The sequence below is a fragment of the Schistocerca nitens genome, chromosome 6 (assembly GCF_023898315.1).
Source record: "Schistocerca nitens isolate TAMUIC-IGC-003100 chromosome 6, iqSchNite1.1, whole genome shotgun sequence".
Classification (NCBI taxonomy): domain Eukaryota; kingdom Metazoa; phylum Arthropoda; class Insecta; order Orthoptera; family Acrididae; genus Schistocerca; species Schistocerca nitens.
Genome location: NC_064619.1, coordinates 123,831,138 through 123,856,748, shown reverse-complemented (window position 1 = coordinate 123,856,748; position 25,611 = coordinate 123,831,138). Strand labels below are relative to the sequence as shown.

The 25,611-nt window shown below is 43.1% G+C and overlaps 1 protein-coding gene across 1 annotated transcript in view; it reads right to left on the bottom strand.

The window, feature by feature from the left end:
• Positions 1 to 25,611, bottom strand: part of LOC126263224 (piezo-type mechanosensitive ion channel component) — a 686,714-nt gene that overhangs the window by 83,116 nt on the left and 577,987 nt on the right. The window contains exon 39 of the mRNA XM_049960308.1: positions 5,851 to 5,998. Coding sequence (XP_049816265.1) covers positions 5,851 to 5,998 — 148 coding nt within the window. The remainder of the gene's footprint in view (positions 1 to 5,850; positions 5,999 to 25,611) is intronic.

Below are 25,611 nucleotides of genomic sequence, written 5' to 3'. Positions count from 1 at the left end.
CGACCTGCCACCGTCCTGCCCCTGCAGGCAAACAGGAGGCCGTCCATACTTTACACGCAGTCTCCCCTCAGACCGACACATTGGCTCAAAAGTTATTCCTCACCGTACGCATCTTTAACGAGGATGTCCATTTCCAGGTCGATATGGGGGCCACAGTTTCTTTGGTCAATCTGACGACGTATGCACGTCTCGGGTCTCCAGAATTGTCCCCACCCTCTCGGAGGTTGGTCACCTACGGCGACGGTTCCATCCCTCTCTGTGGACAGTTTTCTGTTATGGCCATCTGCAAGAAGGTTCCCCGGCCTCTTACCCTCTTTGTGGTGGACCACCCATCAGCTTCGGACATTTTTGGACTAGATGTGTTTACACGGTTTGGCTTTTCCATTCAAGACGAAGTGCAGTTCGTTTCAACTACGGTTCCATTTCAGGACCTAGATGATCTGTGCGCATCCTTTTCCTCCCTGTTTTTGGCAGACCTGGGCTGTGCTTCCGATTTCCAGGCACACGCCACTTTACTGCCGAACGCACCGCCTCGCTTTTGTCGGGCTCGGCCTATTCCAGTAGCCTTGCGTGCGGCTGTCAAACAGGAACTCTATTGGCTCCAGGCTGCAGGAGTTATCGAGCCAGTACAATTGAGTGCCTGGGCAACACCCTTAGTGGTCATCGAGAAACCCAATCGATCACTTCGGCTTTGTGGGGATTTTGAGGCTATGGTCAACGCTCAGTCTTTGGCCGAAACTTATCCCATTCCTCGACAGGAAGACCTTCTCGCTAAACTGGCAAGTGGCGAGTACTTTTCTAAGATTGATCTGGCAGAATCCTATCACCAATTGCTGTTGGATGAGGAATCGCAGGCCATCGTCGTTAGCAACACGCCTTTCGGTCTCTATAAATACAAGCGTCTTCCGTTTGGCGTTTCCTCTGCCCCTGCGAATTTCCAGCGGTATCTCGAGCAACTTACGCAACCAATACCGGCTTGTGTCAATTACCTCGATGATATCTTAGTCACGGGGCCCACGCGCCAGGAACATCTGTGCAACCTCAGTAACTTATTTCACACCCTGCAGGCTGCAGGTTTACGTTGTCAGCTGGAGAAGTGCAGTTTTTTTTCAACCGGAAGTGGAGTACTTAGGACATTGGCTCAGTAAAGATGGCATTCGCCCTTCGGACCGCAATGTCGCAGCCATCGATGCCCTTCCCCATCCACAAAACTTAACCGAATTCAGGTATTTTTGGGGAAAGTCAATTATTACTTAAAGTTCTTACCCCAAGCCGCCCACGTCGTGCATACCCTAAGGGGTACCTTACACGTGGACTTCTGCCTGCGATCAGGCTTTCACCCGCCTGAAGACGATGCTGAAAACTGCCCCTTGCCTTATGCCTTTTTCTCCGGATCGTCCCTCGGTGGTGGCGGCCGATGCCTCAGCGTACGAGATTGGGGCAGTCCTGGCACACAGGAATGAGGATGGGGCAGAACAACCTGTGGCATATGCATCCAAGACGTTAACCCCTGCGCAAAAGGAATTACTCTCAGATCGAAAAGGAGGCTCCTGCCATTATTTTTGTAGTTCAGAAATTTCACATATATCTGTTTGGGGCACAGTTTACCCTCCTCATGGATCACAAGCCCTTAGTGTCGCTTTTCGGGCCCCATTCGCACCTCCCAGAATGGACGGCTCAGCGTCTTCAGCACTGGGCGTTGTTCTTGCGTAATTACACTTACACCATCCGCTATCAGCCCACCAGTCAACACACTAATGCAGATGCCTTGTCACATCTCCCAGCAGGACTCAATCTGGCGTTCGACCAGCAGGAAGTCCTGTGCTTCCACATCGACTCTGCCCGCCGGGAGACTCTCGATGGATTTCCTCTGACGGCTACGCAAATCACCGCTTCCACGCGGACCCCATTCTGCAGCAAGTCCTCCACTATGTGACCCATGGTTGGCCTCCCTACCTTACCCGACGTTTGAAAACTGACTTCAGCCCGTGGCATCAAATCTCACACAGACTTTCGGTTATGGAGGACGTCCTCCTGTTGTCCACGGACTCGTACGCCCATCGGGTGGTTATCCCTCCAGACTTAGCCACCGAGTCCTGCACTTGTTACACCGCGGACACTGGGGGATGTCTCGCATGAAGGCGTTGACTCGACGACATGTCTATTGGCCAGGGATCGATGGAGACATTGAGCACCTGGTCCGTGGTTGCACAGTGTGTGCGCGTCATCAGGCTAGTCCTCCACAATATTTCGCACCCTGGCCGACACCCAGCCAACCCTGGGACAGGATCCATCTAGATTTTGCTGGCCCCTTCTTAGGCTCCATGTGACTCCTTATTGTTGATGCCTATTCCAAATACCCATATGTGGTCCGCATGGCGTCCACCACCATTGACGCCACCCTCACCACCTTGGCCCAGGTGTTGGCCATTGAAGGCCTTCCTCACACGTTGGTCATGGATAACGGCCCCCAATTCACGGTGTCCTCGTTCCAGAACTTCTGCTCCGCTAACAGTATCAAACACATTCGCTCTCCCCCCCCCCCCCTTCCATCCTTCATCTAATGGCGCGGCGGAACGCCTGGTCCGCACTTTCAAACAGCAGCTGATGAAATCAGTGGAGCCGTCAGCCACTACCTCAGCCCTCACCTTGTTTCTAAGCACCTAACGCACTACGCCGGTGGCCGGTCATAGTTCTGCCAAACTCCTTCACGGGCGAAAACCTCGGACCCTCCTCCACCTGCTGACACCATCACCTTCTGGGCCCCGCTCTCGCCTCTCCCAGCGCTATGCCCCGGGCATGGCCGTGTGGGCCCGCTCCTATGGCAACACACCTGCATGGATGCCCGTTATGGTGACGGCAGCTCATGGGCAGCGTGTGACGACCATACAGACACCAACTCTGCCCTCGGGCTCCCGCCTTGATTCCTCCCCCACCACCTTCCCTGCTTCCTGGTGCGGACACATCCCTCGAGGCGGAGCTCTTCCCTTCAACCTCCATCTCCTCGCCGGCTCTGCAGACAACCCTTCCACCTCGCCAGGGTATAGAGACGCCCTCTGACCCCTGCCCTCTGGTGACACCTTGATGGTTGCAGCAGACAGTCTGCCCTCCCCACCCCCAGTGGTCCCTCCGGACGTATCACAACCCATGCCCTCGTTCTGCCCGCCTCTGCATTGTCCGGGCCAATTCCGCCCCTATGCACCAATTTCGGAGGAATGAACGTGGCCAGCCCATAGAGGGCTCCACGTCCGCGGTGGTTCTTCCGCAGCAGCTCTAGTGCAGCGAGGGCGCCACTGCTACACCATGTGCAGACCATGGCCAATAGCCGCTCCCTCTGGTTTCGTATATAGGGACCCGCTCTGCCCCAGTCCAGTCAGTCTGGTACTCACTCTGGATTGCATCTCTATCTCAGCAGTACTGCGTTCTGGTCGTTGCTCGTTGTTGACATTTGCCTGGCTCTGGTTCCGAGTGGATTTACTGTTGGTGTTTGGTGTTGTGGTTTCTACAAGCCTCCGTTGTTTATCTCTTCCTTGTTGTGTCGGTCATAGTCGGTCGTGGTCAGTTGTTGTCGGTTGTCATTGGTCTGTCATCCGACTCATCCTTGTGTTTACCCAGTGGTGTGTGCTCCACCGCTGGCAGCTTCCCCGCCTGGCGGCTCCGATCCGCAGCCCAAGGCGTTCCCGCGGTTGGTTTTGGTTACCACACAAACAATGGGAACTCCAGGTTGGAATAGCAACATTATCAGGAAAAGATAGTTTGCTACTTATTGTAAAGAAGACATGTTAAGTTGCAGACAGTCACAACGAAAAAACACACATTACCAACACAACATGATTCTTGCTGCTTGCTTGTAGCAGAGGTCATAGTTTGCCACAGTTGCTGACATCAAGTGAGTGTGGTTTTCAACTCTGGTGCTGGGTTTGAAGCAATCTAATCGAGATCAAAAGACTTTTTTCATTGAGTTGCCATCAATGATATGACCTGCATTCATCATTATATCCCTAAAACTAAGCAGTAATCAAAATAATGGGTTGCTTCCAGTGAATCTGTTTCAAAAAATGACAAGGACAGCTCCACTGAGTATAAAATTAGTAGGATGCAAAAGGTGTTATAAACATAAGCTTCTCTGAACACCAAAAAATGATTAATCGAGAATACAAAACAGAGAGATACTGAAGCACTTAAGCAAGAAACTTAAGGCAACATTACCCCATTCGATGAATTAAATATTGTTTTCCTGCAACAATGTGCCAGCACATTCATCTGAAGTTGTCACAAAACTGCATGAACTGCAGTGCCCATATCCACCCAAACTGTCTTACTGTGATTTGTTTTTGTCCCCTTATATGAAGAAATGACTTGCAGTTAAAAAAGTGCTCATATGAGATGGTCTTCTTCGATTCAGGTATATTCTGAAAAGCATAGCAATTCCTAATTTTTTCAGAGCTTAAAAAGAAAGGCTGGGATGTTGGAAAGAATGTTCACTCCAAAAAAGGGACTATATTGGAAAATATTTTTTTAAAGAAAAAAATGCCTTTTTTCCTTGGAAGGTTGCTTACTGAACAGCCCTTGGATAAATTCATAATTTTAATTATTATTATTATTATTATTTCTTTTCTCAGACGTTATGTCTGGTCAAAAATGGAAAGTGACGCAGACCTTGATCAAGCGTAACTTCCTTTTAACTGTACGGTATATGTTACATTGCATTTAGGAACTTTCGGGTAATTGAACATGTATCAATAATTACAGATTTCTGTAGTTGTATATATAAGTTTGGATGTAGCTGTATTGCGTTGATGTACTGGTGGATATTGTGTGGTATGACTCCTGCAGTTGACAGTATAATTGGTATTATTATTATTATTATCATTATCATCATCATCATCATCATCATCATCATAATATCATATTTTTAATTACTTCAAATTACGAAACCTCTTTGTTTAGTATACATAGAATGAATATTAAATCTAAACAGATTAAGTCTTGTGTAAAATATGAAGATCTACTTAACTGCCTTAGCTTGAACAGCTAAAACCAAGTTAAAAACATTTTAGAATATGTAGGTCTGTGATCTGCAACCCACAAAGTTGATTAGTCTGCAAAACTCTGCATTTGTGTGCAACTGATGTTTGAAGATTACCAAATCTAAATATTAAAGACATAGTAGCACTGAAGGAAGAGTTATAAATGAGGTATTATTTGGCAAAAACCGCTGAAAATCTGCTTGAAACACAATATGTTAACACATGCAGTACTTGCAGAGTCAATTTTCCACATTGCTGTGCTGTGATATATCCTTCCCTTATTCCCTTGCAAAGTGCAAATGTAGAATGTCAGTGAACTGATTAAGGCAGAGCAGAATGGAACAGTACCTAGACTTTACAAGGGTGACTGATGCACTGTAGTAGCCCGACATCAAAAGCCACAGTGATTGCATTATTGTATCAATAAAATGAAATGCTACAACAGAAATATCAACTTTGTGACCAGAACTTTGCCATGCACATGTTAACATAGCTCAGTATTTCAGTGAAGACTGTTGGTTTCAAATAGCACAGTGAACATAGATGTGCTATATTAATCATGTGACATATCTGCCATTTGTGAAGTGGCTTTAACCAAAACTCCAGCCACCCAGTTGGGTTGATGCTTTTTTTCCTTCTGTACAATACTGACCCAGGATTAACGAGAACCACTGTTCTACATTTGAAGAAGAATGGAACTTCCAACCCAGCCTATCACATAAGCAAAAGAAATCTCAGGAGCTATGGGTCATCAACATAATACTATATTCTACATCTATAACAATGGCACCGGCATACGTGATCATCTATGACTACTCACCCCAAACGAAGCAAATCCCATGATGACAATTATAAAATTGAAGAAATCGCACATGAACATGTATGCATAAACATCAGCAGTGACTTGAAGGCTTGGATGCAAAAGCTGATGGAAGAAGTCCTGAACAGCATTCACGTATCTTTTGCCCCTAAAGCAAGAAATTAAACATTTTTTACTACATGCATTTGACACTACCTACAGCAATAAATAATATTTACAATAATATAAAAATATAACATGAGAAAAAATCGTATAAATGATGTGGCAAAGGTGAAATATGATCTGAAAATGATGAGGAAACCTTAAAAATAAACAGCTGCTCGATTGCAGCTTCACAGTTCAAGTAAGTGGGGAGGCCACTGTTATTGTTTTTCTGCCTATTTTCCGTATATTATAACATTGATTTATCAATAATTACATATTTCCAATGCAAATTCTACCTAACAGCAAAGAAATTAGATAGCTCCTAAGGACAGCAAAAGATGATGATCATCTCTCTGGCTATGAGCAATTGGTCTCCTTGAAAGTGTGACTTAACGCTTAAGTGGATAACCATAAGAACACCAGAAGCATACATCCTGAGACAATCTGGTAAAGCTGCCATCTTTGACAATTACAGTGTTGAAATCGAAGGATTATTTTTTCTGCCTGGTATTTGATCTTTTACATCTGAAGATATCTTGAAATGCTATAATATAACTGGCCGAGTCTCTAACAATAAATGCTTTGAACATAGGGGAATACAACATACATTTTAATAGCAACAGTACCTGGTTAAAGAAACACGAGAGTGATTCTGACTGGGCAGCAAACTTAAATGAGTACAGCATATCTCTGTAACTATTTTTTAAAAAATCAGATCACTACAACACCACAATGTATAAAGAGATTATTGAAATTCAAAGCTATGACATTAATTTTAGCACAATAAACAGTAACAATAATGTGCCACATAGAATGAAATTTTCACTCTGCAGTTGAGTGTGTACTGATTTGAAACTTCCTGGTGGATTTTAATATGTCACATGCTTGTAGACTTCCATAATGTTTTGATGAAATCATGCCACAGCAGTCATTATGTGGTTACATGACAATACTTCAGTCATTTTGCCAAGCTGAATGTGTATAATGTGGTTTGTAATTTTTTTAAAGTGTTTAACACCAGATTGTCAACAGCTATCTCCCAATGCAACATGTAAAAGAATTTCTTTGCGTTCCATTTATGCGTGAAGTGCAAGAGGAAAGTCTGTTTAACTGCCTCTGTGCATGCTGTAATTAGTCTAATCTCATTGTCACAATCCCTTCAGAAGCACTATATGGGGCTGCGATATATTCGTAGAGTCTTCACTTAATACTCGTTCCTGAAACATAGTGAAATAAATAGGTTTCTGCAGGATAGTTCTCATCTTCAAGTGTGTACTAATTGAAGTTTCCAGCATTTACAGGAGGCTCTTCTCATAGTCGAACAAACCTTAACTATTTGTGCCGTCCTCTTCTGTTTATGTTCAATATCGCCTATTAGTCCTATCTGACATGGCTCCCATACAGTTGAATATGATCTGAGATATGATACACAAATGTTTTGAAATGAGTCTTCTTTGGAGGTTGATAGCATCCTAACACAAACATTTGCAAGAGTTGACTGATTTAAATTGCGATGCAGCAATATTATAGTCCCAAGATACAAAGCTTTTGCTGGGCTTTTCAGTGGATCTGAATTTCTTGTCTACTGTTATAACGACATCACCTACATTTCCCATTAGTCTATCATTTTGATATACATTAAGATCCATCCCAAAAGTCTCACTGCAGTCATTCTAATAGTTTGAGGCAGCTTTCTGAATCTAGTACTATGTGCATTCCATAGCTTTTTAGAAGAGCTTTAAATTTTGGTACTTTATTGAGAATGCTTTGGAAGTCTATCACTAGGGTTTTAAAAATTCTTATCTTTGATGGACATCCTTTGGGTCTTCATGAATAGTTCGGTGTCTCCTACAGCTATCATTACCTGGAATGGGTTGAGGATCGCCTATTCTAATTACTTTTCTGTGCAACCCACACAAGTTACCTAGGCAGCAGCCTCTGAGACATAGCGCTCCACTGACCCATTTAGACAAACTCTACAGTTTTCTATTCTGTAGCCTAAGCCTAAGAATTCATGGAAAAACACCACACTACACTATATTTTCCTTTCCCTGAAAGGATCCGCTTTTGCAACATAGGAAGAACATTTGAATAATTTAATTGAAAAAAGGTTCAGCAAAATAAAGGTTTATCTGTTAATACACCTTTATCATCATGTACTGTCTGTGAAAGATCTCTGTGGGATGAATTACTTAAGTTTAGTACACCATTACAACTAAACTGAAGGGACATACGTCAATCACAAGTGTTTTTAATGAGTATTTTCTTCTGCTGGAAAACCCATCAGTGACACTGTAGGATGGTAATATGGGGAATCCAGTTAAACAAAGCACATACATGGTGCAACTAGCAGCAAGGAGATAAAATAAATAATAAGGTAACTAAACAATACAATATCAAAGGTTATGATGGGTTGTCTATCACCACATTCAAGAGGTGCATAGACAAAATGTCTGATAGCATGGCAACAGCAGTAAATGATGTAATTGCATCAGGTTGATTCCAACACAATCTAAAAATAGCACAAGTAACCCCAATTTACAAGAAAGGTGCTAAATCTAAAACTGAAAACTATCAACTCGTTTCAACTTTACCTGGATTTTCTTAGGCAATTAAAGTTATTTACACCAGACTAATGGCATACCTGAGTCAACACAATCTAACATTTGAAAATCTGAATGGCTTCATGAAAAACAAGCCAACTTGAATAGCCATAGCACAGTTAGCAGACAAAATAACAACTGCCATAGAGAACAAGGAGACTCCTTGGTCTTGGAAAAGCTGTTGATTATGTCAACATCACTAAATTACTTGACAAGCTGTGGATGCTTGGTGTTGAGGAACAGCCTATGAATTAATATAATCATATAGGAGCAACAGAACAATATACATTGCTCAATGCACAGAGTGGGTCATTCGTATGCTAAATAATTGGTATCAAATATGAATGTCACAAGGTTTCACGTTAGAACGTGGTACTTTTCTTAATTTATGTTAATGATATGAAGTACTATTCCCATTATTCTAAAAAGAAACATTGTCTGAAGATGATACACCAATTGTGAGCATACACAAAGCTTACAATAGTTTAGAGGTGCTGTGCAACAGTGTTATGAATGAAATAATCAAGTATTTCAATATAATCCATCTGAATGTTAGTGCTTCAAAGACTGCAGTAATGGAATTTAACACCATGGTATTAAGTTATTCATAGGAAATGTAATTGTAAAAAAGGAAAATAGATGTATTTCTTTGGAATCATAATTCAGGAAAACTTTAAGTGGGATATGCATATGGGCTAAATAGTCTTTAAGATATCTCGACTGCAAGTATACACCTATGCCAGATTCAGTCTGTCTGTCTTATATTAACTTTATTTGCCACTGGTGATATTTGTAATAATGGAATAAATATTTTAGGAGATCGAGATATATGCCAATTATAGAGATGAACCATCATTGCTTCTCAATGAACAGTTGGATTTTCGTGAAAAACATTTTTATGATCACTTTGACAAAATTCTATGAACACGTATGTACTCTTTTGTTCAGAAAATCATAGGACCCAGTTGTATCCATGGCAGAAATGTACCTTAGAACAGTATGTAAATATTTATATCACAATCTTAAACTTCCAACTAGAAGGAAATATGACTCCATTTTTAATAAATCAGCTTTATGACATTTTGAAAAGTGTATGTAATATCATAGCACTCTGCAGCTGATCATTCCACAACTCTCATATCAATATGATGCCGCAATGCCAAATGCCTTCACAACATCGTTGACTTTGAAACCATTGTGGTAGTACCACCCTTACCCATAGAGGGCACGCTGAGTATACATCGTCTGTACAGTTATTTTAAAGCTTTTAATTGATATTTTATACAATATTTAAGTAATTTAAGTAGTTCCATGGTTGTAAAGAGATATTTTATACATAAATGTTTTTATGGAACCCGCTTTACACTGATTGGTTGACGTGAGGCAGAAGGAGAAGAGGTAGGCGGAGCATCTTTGTATTTAAGCGTATGCCCGTCACTTGCTGGCACCAGTTGACATCACAGCAGCCGAGAAGAGTGCTCCACCTACCATCTTCGAAGGATGCCATGGGTGTAACTAGTCTTATTGTATTTTATCCTTATAAGCATTTTGTAATATTTTATTGACAATCTAGTAAGGTTTCTATTACTTTCTAAATTAAATCACAGGTCTGACGATGGTCATTGATATGAGTGAAACCGGTCACCTATGTTCTTGTAGCATACATAGTGCGATCAACACTGAATTGTAAAAAGAAAAAAAATTTTTAAATTGTTTGATCGCTGTTCCAAAGATGATTATTAAAATAATAATAATAATAATTATTATAATAAAAACAAAGATGATGTGACTTACCAAAACAAAGCGCTGGCAGGTCGATAGACACACAAACTAACACAAACATACACACAAAATTCTAGCTTTTGCAACCCACGGTTGCTTCGTCAGGAAAGAGGGAAGGAGAGGGAAAGACAAAAGGATGTGGGTTTTAAGGGAGAGGGTAAGGAGTCATTCCAATCCCGGGAGCGGAAAGACTTACCTTAGGGGGAAAAAAGGACGGGTATACACTCGCACACACACACATATCCATCCACACATATACAGACACAAGCAGACATATTCAAAGACAAAGAGTTTGGGCATGGATGTCAGTCGAGGCGGAATTGCAGAGGCAAAGATGTTGTTGAATGACAGGCGAGGTATGAGTGGCGGCAACTTGAAATTAGCCGAGATTGAGGTCTGGTGGGTAACGAGAAGAGAGGATATATTGAAGAGCAAGTTCCCATCTCCAGAGTTCGGATAGGTTGGTGTTAGTGGGAAGTATCCAGATAACCCAGACGGTGTAACACTGTGCTAAGATGTGCTGGCCGCGCACCAAGGCATGTTTAGCCACAAGGTGATCCTCATTACCAACAAACACTGTCTGCCTGTGTCCATTCATGCGAATGGACAGTTTGTTGCTGGTCATTCCCATATAGAATGCGTCACAGTGTAGGCAGGTCAGTTGGTAGATCACGTGGGTGCTTTCACACGTGGCTCTGCCTTTGATCGTGTACACCTTCCGGGTTACAGGACTGGAGTAGGTGGTGGTGGGAGAGTGCATGGCACAGGTTTTACACAGGAGGCGGTTACAAGGGTAGGAGCCAGAGAGTAGGGAAGGTGGTTTGGGGATTTCATAGGGATGAACTAACAGGTTACGAAGGTTAGGTGGACGGCAGAATGACACTCTTGGTGGAGTGGGGAGGATTTCATGAAGGATGGATCTCATTTCAGGGCTGGATTTGAGGCAGTCGTATCCCTGCTGGAGAGCCACATTCAGAGTCTGATCCAGTCCCGGAAAGTATCCTGTCACAAGGGGGGCACTTTTGTGGTTCTTCTGTGGGAGGTTCTGGGTTTGAGGCAATAAGGAAGTGGCTCTGGTTATTTGCTTCTGTACCAGGTCGGGAGGGTAGTTACGGAATGCGAAAGCTGTTGTCAGGTTGTTGGTGTAATGGTTCAGGGATTCCAGACTGGAGCAGATTCGTTTGCCATGAAGACCTAGGCTGTAGGGAAGGGACCGTTTGATGTGGAATGGGTGGCAGCTGTCATAATGGAGGTACTGTTGCTTGTTGGTGGGTTTGATGTGGACGGATGTGTGAAGCTGACCATTGGACAGATGGAGGTCAATGTCAAGGAAAGTGGCATGGGATCTGGAGTAGGACCAGGTGAATCTGATGGAACCAAAGGAGTTGAGGTTGGAGAGGAAATTCTGGAGTTCTTCTTCACTGTGAGTCCAGATCATGAAGATGTCATCATTAAATCTGTACCAAACTTTGGGGTTGCAGGTTTGGGTAACCAAGAAGGCTTCCTCTAAAAGAATGAATAGGTTGGCGTATGAAGGGGCCATCTTTGTACCCGAGGCTGTTCCCTTTAATTGTTGGTATGTCTGGCCTTCAAAAGTGAGGAAGTTGTGGGTCAGGATGAAGCTAGTTAAGGTAATGAGGAAAGAGGTTTTAGGTAGGGTGGCAGGTGATTGTTGTGAAAGGAAGTGCTCAATCGCAGCGAGGCCATGGATGTGCAGAATATTTGTGTATAAGGAAGTGGCATCAATGGTTACAAGGATGGTTTCCGGGGGTAACAGATTGGGTAGGGATTCATGGCGTTCGAGAAAGTGGTTGATGTCTTTGATGAAGGATGGGAGACTGCATGTAATGGGTTGAAGGTGTTGATCTACGTAGGCAGAGATATGTTCTGTGGGGGCTTGGTAACCAGCTACAATGGGGCGGCTGGGATGTTTGGGTTTGTGAATTTTACAAAGTAGGTAGAAGGTAGGGGTGCGGGGTGTCGGTGGGGTCAGGAGGTTGATGGAGTCAGGTGAAAGGTTTTGTAGGGGGCCTAAGGTACTGAGGATTCCTTGAAGCTCCGCCTGGACATCAGGAATGGGATTACCTTGGCAAACTTTGTATGTGGTGTTGTCTGAAAGCTGACGCAGTCCCTCAGCGACATACTCTACAACAGCATGCCACCCTCCACCTAAAAAAACTATCCAATCTCCTGGTTTCCCACCTCCGGAAAGGCAACTCACTCACCCTTCACAACCTTTCCAGCAAACCTCAACCTCCTCTCATTGCACACAAACCCAGTCTCTCCCATTTACTCAATCTCCCACTTCCAGCTCCACTCCCTCCAAAACCTCAAAATTCCAATCAACAAAATCTGGAACCACAACACCCTAATTCAGTAGTTAACCTTTCCTCCAAACCTCTCTCCCAATCCGAAACCTCTGTCTTATCCAAAGGCCTCACCTTCAGCCCCACTCCCAGATTCAACCAAACAGCCCTCGTCAAAGATTTACTGTCCTAAACTCGTACTCTCTGCTGGTAATATCACTTTGCCACGAAGAAAAACGATCCTAATCCTACTCCTAATGATCCAACGCCCCAAGACACTATCCAAATTGAACCCTGCCTGGAACAGTTCCGTCCTCCGTCACAGCGGGACCCACCTCCTCTTCCTCAAAATCACCCTCTCCAAACCTTCCAGGAAATTCTCACTTGCAGCCTTGCCCCTCAATCCTTCTTAAAAAACCTTAATCCCTCCCCCAACATCACCACTGCTGAAGCCCAAGCTATCCGTGATCTGAAGGCTGACCAATCCATCGTCATTCTTCCGGCAGACAAGGGTTCCACGACCGTGGTACTTGATCGTCGGGAGTATGTGGCTGAGGGGCTGCGTCAGCTTTCAGACAACACCACATACAAAGTTTGCCAAGGTAATCCTATTCCTGATGTCCAGGTGGAGCTTCAAGGAATCCTCAGACCCTTAGGCCCCCCTACAAAACCTACCACCTGACTCCATCAATCTCCTGGCCCCACCGACACCCCGCACCCCTACCTTCTACCTACTTTGTAAAATTCACAAACCCAAACATCCCAGCCGCCCCATTGTAGCTGGTTACCAAGCCCCCACAGAACATATCTCTGCCTACGTATATCAACACCTTCAACCCATTACATGCAGTCTCCCATCCTTCATCAAAGACACCAACCACTTTCTCGAACGCCATGAATCCCTACCCAATCTGTTACCCCCGGAAACCATCCTTGTAACCATTGATGCCACTTCCTTATACACAAATATTCTGCACATCCATGGCCTCGCTGCGATTGAGCACTTCCTTTCACAACGATCACCTGCCACCCTACCTAAAACCTCTTTCCTCATTACCTTAACTAGCTTCATCCTGACCCACAACTTCTTCACTTTTGAAGGCCAGACATACCAACAATTAAAGGGAACAGCCTCGGGTACAAAGATTGTCCCTTCATACGCCAACCTATTAATTCGCTTAGAGGAAGCCTTCTTGGTTACCCAAGCCTGCAAACCCAAAGTTTGGTACAGATTTAATGATGACATCTTCACGATCTGGACTCACAGTGAAGAAGAACTCCAGAATTTCCTCTCCAACCTCAACTCCTTTGGTTCCATCAGATTCACCTGGTCCTACTCCAAATCCCATGCCACTTTCCTTGACGTTGACCCCCATCTGTCCAATGGCCAGCTTCACACGTCCGTCCACATCAAACCCACCAACAAGCAACAGTACCTCCATTATGACAGCTGCCACCCATTCCACATCAAACGGTTCCTTCCCTACAGCCTAGGTCTTCATGGCAAATGAATCTGCTCCAGTCCGGAATCCCTGAACCATTACACCAACAACCTGAAAACAGCTTTCGCATCCCGCAACTACCCTCCCGACCTGGTACAGAAGCAAATAACCAGAGCCACTTCCTCATCCCCTCAAACCCAGAACCTCCCTCAGAAGAACCACAAAAGTGCCCCACTTGTGACAGGATTCTTTCCGGGACTGGATCAGACTCTGAATGTGGCTCTCCAGCAGGGATACGACTTCCTCAAATCCTGCCCTGAAATGATTTCCATCCTTCATGAAATCCTCCCCACTCCACCAAGAGTGTCTTTCCGCCGTCCACCTGACCTTCTTAACCTGTTAGTTCATCCCTATGAAATCCCCAAACCACCTTCCCTACCCTCTGGCTCCTATCCTTGTAACCGCCCCCGGTGTAAAACCTGTGCCATGCACCCTCCCACCACCACCTACTCCAGTCCTGTAACCCGGAAGGTGTACACGATCAAAGGCAGAGCCACGTGTGAAAGCACCTATGTGATTTACCAACTGACCTGCCTACACTGTGATGCATTCTATGTGGGAATGACCAGCAACAAACTGTCCATTCGCATGAATGGACACAGGGAGACAGTGTTTGTTGGTAATGAGGATCACCCTGTGGCTAAACATGCCTTGGTGCACGGCCAGCACATCTTGGCACAGTGTTACACCGTCTGGGTTATCTGGATACTTCCCACATACACCAAACTGTCAGAACTCCGGAGATGGGAACTTGCCCTTCTGTATATCCTCTCCTCTTGTTATCTGCCAGGCCTCAACCTCCGCTAATTTCAAGTTGCTGCCACTCATACCTCACCTGTCTTTCAACAACATCTTTGCCTCTGTACTTCCGCCTCGACTGACATCTCTGCCCAAACTCATTGCCTTTACAAATTCGTCTTTCCCTCTCCTTCCCTCTTTCCTGTCGAAGCAACCGTTGGTTGCGAAAGCTTGAATTTTGTGTGTATGTTTGTGTGTCTATCGACCTGCCAGCACTTCGTTTGGTAAGTCACATCATCTTTGTTTTTAGATATATTTTTCCTACGTGGAATGTTTCCCTCTATTATATTAACATCAATGTTATATTGACAGATAATTATGAGGCTTTATGGCAGCAGCAGTTAACACAATTTTGTGGTAACCTAATATAAATTTAATAATAAGTAACTAAATGGCATGGGGAGCTATTTAGAATAGTATACTTTTAAGTCAGTCAAATATTGTTGGCTAAGGGGTTGTAAATGAGTACTTAGAAGATAAAAATAAAGTAAAATCATATAGGAATATCATCAGTGTGAAAAAAGGGAGTAACATATGCTGCAGAAAAAGCCTCTGCAATGACACAGACCCATGTTTGGCTGGTACCTGCTTTCGTGTGGCATGATCAGCCCCAGTTCAACCGCTCTGTCAGGAGGGTAAATATGGAGTTGGATCAGTTGCGTAGGGCGGCCTCTCTGTCAGACATTGGATTGGTTCCTGTCGAGGCTATTGATAGGGGGGATTTCACAAGGCATGGCCTACACCTCAATAGGAAAGGGAAGGGAAGGGTAAACTGGCAGGGTTGTTAGCGAAATCCATATGGGGGGACACTAGTACTCATGGATGTACCATTTTTTAGACTAATATCAGTGTCTAATGAGAAGTTCAGGCAGGCAGGTGCTAAAGAGGTCGAAAACTCAAAAGATTCTCACAACAGTAAAGTAAATAATAACGTTACCATATTTAACCAAAATATTGGTGGATTAAAGAAAAAAGTAGATTCTCACAAAAGTAAAGTAAAAAATAATGCTACAATTTTTCACCAAAATATCCCAGGATTGAAGAATAAAGTAGATGAGCTCCTGGTTTGTTTGGATGACATTGAATCTGATAATCTAATAGATATACTAAGCCTGTCTGAGCATCACATTGTGTCTGATATGGAAAAGGTAAATATCAGTGGTTATAAACTAGCTGCATATATGCGTAGAGAGATTAAGGTGAGAGGAGGAGTTGCCATATATGTCAAAAGTTATCACTGTGTAAAAAGCTTGAATACAAAAAAGTTTTGTGTAGAGCAACATATAGAAGCGTGTGCCTGTCAACTTAACTGAGGGAGGGCTCTTTTATAATGATAACAGTATATAGGTCCCCTTCAGGAAACTTTCATTTATTCCTGGAAAACTTGGATGCCTTGTTGTGCTATCTGTCAGATAGGGGAAAGCAAATTATTATTTGTGGGGACTTCAATGTTGTTTCACTGAACGAGTGTAATAGGAAGAATGACCTGGAAGTCTTGATCGGTTCTTTCAATTTGACATCTGTCATTGATTTTCCTACTCGGGTAGTAAAGGACAGCAACACATTGATAGATAACACTTTTATAGATCAAGATAAGTTTAAAAACATAAATTCTTGTCCTGTTGAGAATGGCCTTTCTGATCATGGTGCTCAGCTAGTTACAGTATATGGCATAGCTCCATTCAGTAATTCGAAACTACCCTCCAAAGTTGTGCGTTCAATTAATGATGCAACAATTGGAAATTTCAGGGAAAATCTTCAGCAGTTAGATTAAGATGAGGTGTACAAAGAACCCGATGCTAATTTAAAATGTAACTTATTTCATGATACGCTTGTAAGAGAATTTGAAAACTGTTTCCCCAAGAAAGTAGTTAAATCTATTTATAAGAAATCATGCAAAAAACCTTGGCTTACTAAAGGAATAAAAATATCTTGTAACCCCAAAAGGGAACTGTATCTAACAACAAGAAAGGGTAATGACCCAGAAACAGCCAAATATTATAAAAAACTACCGTGCTACATTCAGGAAAGTTAATAAAAAAATCCAGAAGCATGTGCATCATGTCTGAGATTAATACCTCTGATAACAAAATCAAAACAATTTGGAATATTATTACAAGGAAGACAGGGCAACCAAGAGTACAGGATGACAGCATTACCACCAAAGTGAATGGAGACTTGACAAACAACAAGCTGGAAGTCGGAAACATTTTTAATAATCAATTTTTAAATGTTGTAGAGAAAATAGGATCTAAATGTTCATTAGAAGAAGCAAGGCAGTTAATGGAAGAGGCCTTATGCACACAATTTGATATAACTGAAATTCCACCCAGCTCTCCTTCTGCCCACCTCTCCTTCTGAAATTAGGAAGATAATAAACACTCTCAAGAATAAAAGCTCAGATGAAATTGATGGCAGTTCCAGCAGGATAATAAAAGCTTGTTCCCAAGAGATAAGTGGGATTCTTAGCCACAAATGTAATAGCTCTCTAAAGCAGGGTATTTTCCCAGATAAGACTGAAGTATTGCATTGTTAAACCACTGCATAAAAAAAGGGGATACGTCTGATGTCAACAACTACTGCCCAATCTCTCTTCTGACTGCCTTATCCAAAATTCTTGAAAACGTAATGTATTGTACAGTAGCTTCACACCTTTGAAAAAATAAAGTTTTAAAAAAATGTCAGTTTGGTTTCCAGAAAGGTTTTTCAATGGAAAATGCTATATATACTTTCACTGATGAAATATTAAATGCCCCGAGTAATCGGAAGTCATCCTTTGGGATTTTTTGTGATCTCTCAAAGGCTTTTGATTGTGTAAATCGTGGAATACTTCTAGATATGCTCAAGTACTGGGTATGAATGTGACAGTGCTCAAATGGTTTAAATCATACCTAACTGAAAGAGTGCAGAAAGTTGAAATAAGCAGTTCACATAATATGCAAAACAACTGGTGATTTCTCAAACTGGGGAACAATCAAGAATGGGGTGCTGCAATGTTTGGTCTTGGATCCTCTGCTATTCTTAATATATATTAATGACTTGCTATTCTATATTCACAAAGAAGCAAAGCTGGTACTTTTTTCCAATGATACAAGTATAGCTATCACATCCAACATACAAGAATTAACGGATGAAATTGTAAATGATGTTTTTCAGAAAATCATTAAGTGGTTCTCTGCAAATGGGCTCTCATTAAACTTTGACAAAACAGATTATATACATTTCCACATAGTAAACGGAATGACACAATTAATAAATAAAGACTTAGATCAGAAATCGGTAGCTATGGTAGAATATTCAAAATTTCTAAGTGTATGCATTGATGAGGGGTTGAACTGGAAAAAACACACTGAAGATCTGCTGAAGCGTTTGAGTTCAGCTACTTATGCTATTAGGGTCATTGCAAATTTTGGCGATATACATCTCAGTAAATTATCTTACAACACCTATTTTCATTCTCTGCTTTTGTATGGCATCATACTCTGGGGTAACTCATCATTGAGTAAAACAGTGTTCATTGCACAAAAGTGTGTAATCAGAATAATCGCTGGAGCTCAACCAACATCATCCTGCAGACTAGAGCTAGGGATCTTCACTGTAGCCTCACAATATATATATTCACTTATGAAATTTGTTGTTAACAATCCAAACGCATTCAAAAGTAATAGCAATATACATGGCTACAACACTAGCAGAAAGGATGATCTTCACTACTCAAGGTTAAATCTAACTTTGGCTCAGAAGGGGGTAAATTATGCTACCACAAAAGTCTTTGGTCACTTACCTAACAGCATCAAAAGTCTGACTGATAGCCATACAGCATTTAAAAGGAAATTAAAAGAATTTCTGTATGGCAACTCCTTCTACTCATTAGATGAATTTCTGGAAATAGTAAGTGGCTAATTTCATCTACACCGCCCCCCCCCCCCCACAAAAAGAAAAAAAAAAATGGTGGCATGTAATATTTTTTTAAATGTAATATCTTGTATAGACACCTTTTGTTAACCTGACATGTTCCACATGATTACGAAGTGTCTCATTCATGATCTATGGAACAAGTACTAATCTAATGTGAGGAAACAGGTGTTATTGATAGTTTTTGCAAAGAGAGAGAATGCTAAACATTTTAAAGAAATAATCTAATGTCAAGGGGAAAAACACCAGAGTTGTAATAGATTACAGAGTGTAAATAAATTGGACATTATCAAAACTGAAAGAAAGTATGACTCTGTATGCCTGAAATATGGAAGGCTTAGGAGTTAAAAAGAGTCACAATCAGTAAACTGTAAAACAGTCTATGGCTCCTAAGGACTCAAAATTTAACTCCACCTGTATGGTTACAACATCCAGAATCTATTGTGTTATCAGAAATACCTGCATGTTTTAAAAATTATATCTTATAATTAAACAATTGAAAATCCGGGATGGAATGTAACAATACCAGAGAAGAAAAGTTGCTACTCACCATATAGCGGAGATGCTGAGTCGCGATAAGCACAATAAAAAGTTTCACGCAATTAAAGCTTTCGGCCATTATTGTCAGCAGTACACACACACACACACACACACACACACACACACACACACACACATGAAATGTCTGCTTGTGTCTGTGTATGTGCGGATGGATATATGTGTGTGTGTGTGTGTGTGTGTGTGTGTGTGTGTGTGTGTGTGTGTGTGTGTGTGTGTGTGTGTGTGCGCGCGCGCGTGTGTATACCTGTCCTTTTTTCCCCCCTAAGATAAGTCTTTCCGCTCCCGGGATAGGAATGACTCCTTACCCTCTCCCTTAAAACCCACATCCTTTCGTCTTTCCCTCTCCTTCCCTCTTTCCTGATGAAGCAACCGTTTGTTGCGAAAGCTTGAATTTCGTGTGTATGTTTGTGTGTCTATCGACCTGCCAGCACTTTCGTATGGTAAGTCACATCATCTGTGTTTATATATGTGGAATGTCTCCCCCCCCCCCCCCCCCCCCACTCTCTCTCTCTCTCTCTCTCTCTCTCTCTCTCTCTCTCTATATATATATATATATATATATATATATATATATATATAGGGCTACGGTCCCCTTTACAAATGTCTGCTTGTGTCTGTGTATATGCGGATGGATATGTGTGTGTCTCGAGTGTATACCCGTCCTTTTTTCCCCCTAAGGTAAGTCTTTCCGCTCCCGGGATTGGAATGACTCCTTACCCTCTCCCTTAAAACCCACTTCCTTTCATCTTTCCCTCTCCTTCCCTCTTTCCTGACGAAGCAACCGTTTGTTGCGAAAGCTAGAATTTTGTGTGTATGTTTGTGTTTGTTTGTTTGTGTGTCTATCGAACTGCCAGCGCTTTTGTTTGGTAAGTCTCATCACTTTCTTTCTTTTTATATATACACACACTCCTGGAAATTGAAATAAGAACACCGTGAATTCATTGTCCCAGGAAGGGGAAACTTTATTGACACATTCCTGGGGTCAGATACATCACATGATCACACTGACAGAACCACAGGCACATAGACACAGGCAACAGAGCATGCACAATGTCGGCACTAGTACAGTGTATATCCACCTTTCGCAGCAATGCAGGCTGCTATTCTCCCATGGAGACGATCGTAGAGATGCTGGATGTAGTCCTGTGGAATGGCTTGCCATGCCATTTCCACCTGGCGCCTCAGTTGGACCAGCGTTCGTGCTGGACGTGCAGACCGCATGAGACGACGCTTCATCCAGTCCCAAACATGCTCAATGGGGGACAGATCCGGAGATCTTGCTGGCCAGGGTAGTTGACTTACACCTTCTAGAGCACGTTGGGTGGCACGGGATACATGCGGACGTGCATTGTCCTGTTGGAACAGCAAGTTCCCTTGCCGGTCTAGGAATGGTAGAACAATGGGTTCGATGACGGTTTGGATGTACCGTGCACTATTCAGTGTCCCCTCGACGATCACCAGTGGTGTACGGCCAGTGTAGGAGATCGCTCCCCACACCATGATGCCAGGTGTTGGCCCTGTGTGCCTCGGTTGTATGCAGTCCTGATTGTGGCGCTCACCTGCACGGCGCCAAACACGCATACGACCACCATTGGCACCAAGGCAGAAGCGACTCTCATCGCTGAAGACGACACGTCTCCATTCGTCCCTCCATTCACGCCTGTCGCGACACCACTGGAGGCGGGCTGCACGATGTTGGGGTGTGAGCGGAAGACGGCCTAACGGTGTGCGGGACCGTAGCCCAGCTTCATGGAGATGGTTGCGAATGGTCCTCGCCAATACCCCAGGAGCAACAGTGTCCCTAATTTGCTGGGAAGTGGCGGTGCGGTCCCCTACGGCACTGCGTAGGATCCTACGGTCTTGGCGTGCATCCGTGCGTCGCTGCGGTCCGGTCCCAGGTCGACGGGCACGTGCACCATCCGCCGACCACTGGCGACAACATCGATGTACTGTGGAGACCTCACGCCCCACGTGTTGAGCAATTCGGCGGTACGTCCACCCGGCCTCCCGCATGCCCACTATACGCCCTCGCTCAAAGTCCGTCAACTGCACATACGGTTCACGTCCACACTGTCGCGGCATGCTACCAGTGTTAAAGACTGCGATGGAGCTCCGTATGCCACGGCAAACTGGCTGACACTGACGGCGGCGGTGCACAAATGCTGCGCAGCTAGCGCCATTCGACGGCCAACACCGCGGTTCCTGGTGTGTCCGCTGTGCCGTGCGTGTGATCATTGCTTGTACAGCCCTCTCGCAGTGTCCGGAGCAAGTATGGTGGGTCTGACACACCGGTGTCAATGTGTTCTTTTTTCCATTTCCAGGAGTGTATATATAGTTATAACAGAGGGAAACATTCCACGTAGGAAAAATATATCTAAAAACAAAGATGATGTGACTTACCAAATGAAAGTGCTGGCGGGTCGAAAGACACACAAACAAACACAAACATACACACAAAATTCAAGCTTTCGCAACAAAATGTTGCCTCATCAGGAAAGAGGGAAGGAGAGGGAAAGACGAAAGGATGTGGGTTTTAAGGGAGAGGGTAAGGAGTCATTCCAATCCCGGGAGTGGAAAGACTTACCTTAGGGGGAAAAAAGGACGGGTATACACTCGCACACACACACACACACACACACACACACACACACACACACACACACATATCCATCCACACATATACAGACACAACCAGACATATGTCTGCTTGTGTCTGTATATGTGTGGATGGATATGTGTGTGTGTGTGCGCGAGTGTATACCCGTCCTTTTTTCCCCCTAAGGTAAGTCTTTCCGCTCCCGGGATTGGAATGACTCCTTACCCTCTCCCTTGAAACCCACATCCTTTCGTCTTTCCCTCTCCTTCCCTCTTTCCTGATGAGGCAACAGTTTGTTGTGAAAGCTTGAATTTTGTGTGTATGTTTGTGTGTCTTTCGACCTGCCAGCACTTTCATTTGGTAAGTCACATCATCTTTGTTTTTATATAAATATAAAAAATGCCTATCTACCAGCACTTTCCCATTTGGTAAGTCATGGAATCTCTGTTTATATATAGAGGGAAACATTCCAGATGGGAAAAATATATCTAAAAACAAAGATGATGTGACTTACCGAACGAATGCGCTGGCAGGTCGATAGACACACAAACAAACACAAACACACACACAAAATTCAAGCTTTCGCAACAATCTGTTGCCTCATCAGGAAAGAGGGAAGAAGAGGGAAAGACGAAAGGATGTGGGTTTTAAGGGAGAGGGTAAGGAGTCATTCCAATCCCGGGAGCGGAAAGACTTACCTTAGGGGGAAAAAAGGACAGGTATACAATCGCGCGCACACACACACACACACATATCCATCCACACATATACAGACACAAGCAGACATATTTAAAGACAAACTCTGTGTGTGCGAGTGTATACTTGTTCTTTTTTGCCCCTAAGGTAAGTCTTTCCGCTCCCGGGATTGGAATGACTCCTTACCCTCTCCCTTAAAACCCACATCCTTTCGTCTTTCCCTCTCCTTCCCTCTTTCCTGATGAGGCAACAGTTTGTTGCGAAAGCTTGAATTTTGTGTGTTAGTTTGTGTGTCTATTAACCTGCCAGCGCTTCGTTTGGTAAGTCACAGCATCTTTGTTTTTAGATATATTTTTCCCACGTGGAATGTTTCCCTCTATTATATTCATATCATTAATTTGAACCCAACAATTACGTTTGTTATTGTCACTGTTGCATTTCGAAATCTTTTCTGTCATCTTATTTTCTCTTTCTGTTTTTGCCAGTAGTTTCACTTTGTATTCACCTTCTCCTTTTTACCGTAATCCACTATACTATTTTATCCCGCCTATATATACTAAATAATACGTAACCCACATCCATACCATAACCAACTATCGCTGCTATAAAATCCACTGTTTCTAGTTCACAAACAGTTCCTCTCACCTACTAAACAACCATTTCGGCTAGTTCTAATAACTTTCGCTTTATTTCCATTTCCGTTATTCCCACATCAGTGATAATTTTTAGCCGCTTCCCACAGGTTTTAACGTCATTATTTCTTTGTCAGACAATTGTTAGCTTCACTTTCATAATCGGCCACCACAAAACCACTCTTTTTAATACATTTACACGCAGTTTTTTCGAAATTTTCCAGAATTTCTCCGTCCTTTAACGTGTTTTGGCGGCAACACAACCACCTAACCTTTGTGCACATCATTGTCTACCAACCCAAGTCCAACATAGCCCAGCTGTAACCAACACTTTTTTGCCTTTTTTCACACCAGATCTCCAGTTACTTTCCAGTTCACCTTTATCTATCCCTATATATTTCTATTTTCGTTTTCATATCAGTCTCATGTTACACTTTCCAACTTCTAATACCATGTCAACCTCACAACAGCCCCACAACGACCCCATTAAGTTTTATTTACATTCCCTCCGCAAACATGCCTTCGCCCTAGCCAGATTACGCTCCCATATTCTATTTTCTCAGGCTTGTCTGACATTTGGCATTACCCCCAAAGGCCTCACACTTAAAGTTCCCATCTCTGGCTGCAACCCTTCTTTCCATCAGTCCCTATACCAGTTCCAAACTGAACAATCCATTGCCCTCACCCACCTAATCCTTCACCTACACATCAACTCAGCCAATGAACACACCCGTCAACTCCTATCCTTAATAAAAGTCCTTAATCTTTCCTCTCCCACATCCACACCGGCTGTTCAGAGCATCCTCCTACAGGCCAACCGCAAATTAGAACAGCATGCCACCCTCCACCTCAAAAAACTTTCCAATCTCCTGGTTTCCCACCAAAGGAAAGGCAACTCACTCACCCTTCACAACCTTTCCAGCAAACCTCAACCTCCTCTCATTGCACACAAACCCAGTCTCTCCCATCTACTCGATCTCCCACTTCCAGCTCCACTCCCTCCAAAACCTCAAAATTCCAATCAACACAATCTCGAACCACAACACCCTAATTCAGTAGTTAACCTTTCCTCCAAACCTCTCTCCCAATCCGAAACCTCTGTCCTATCCAAAGATCTCACCTTCAGCCCCACTCCCAGATTCAACCAAACAGCCCTCATCAAAGATTTACTGTCCTACACTTGTACTCTCTGCTGGAAATATCACTTTGCCATGAAGAAAAATGATCCCAATCCTACTCCTAATGATCCAACTCCCCAAGACACTATCCACTCTTCCTCAAAATCACCCTCTCCAAACCTTCCAGGAATTTCTGACCCTTAAAAAAAAAAAAAAAAACTCTTTGTCTTTAAATATGTCTGCTTGTGTCTGTATATGTGTGTATGTGTGTGTGTGCGCGCGCGTGAGTGTATACCTGTCCTTTTTTCCTCCTAAGGTAAGTCTTTCTGCTCCCGGGATTGGAATGACTCCTTACCCTCTCTCTTAAAACCCACATCCTTTCGTCTTTCCCTCTCCTTCCCTCTTTCCTGATGAGGCAACAGTTTGTTGCGAAAGCTTGAATTTTGTGTGTTTGTTTGTGTTAGTTTGTGTGTCTATCGACCTGCCAGTGCTTTGTTTGGTAAGTCACAGCATCTTTGTTTTTAGATATATTTTTCCCACGTGGAATGTTTCCCTCTATTATATTCATATCTTATAATTAGATTTTTAAAGGAACATTAAGAAAACTGTGCTGTAGTTGCTCAGAGAGGAAAACACAGTGGATATGAAATGATATACAGATACAGAGAAAATAAATGAAGTGGTAGTTCTTAAATATGGATGTAATTTCAGTTACAAAAATAATGTGTGCGTATATAGAAGCATTATACTTAATCACTCATGCAATATTGTATTAAGAAAAATAGCAAAACAGCTAGGAAAGGAAAGCAGATCTTATTGCTGTATTCTTAAAAAGGGAAGTATTACTTTTGTAACAATATTAGAGAAGGAAAGTTGCTACTCACCATATAGTGGAGACGCTGAGTCGCGATAGGCACAACAAGAAGATTCACACAACTATAGATTTTGGCCATTAAGGCCTTTGTCACCAATAGACACACGCGCACTCACGCAAACGCAACTTGCACACACGTCTGCAGTCTCAGACAACTGAAACCAAAGGCCTTAATGGCCAAAAGCTAAATTTTGCGTGAATCTTTTTTTGTTGTGCCTATCACGACTCAGAATC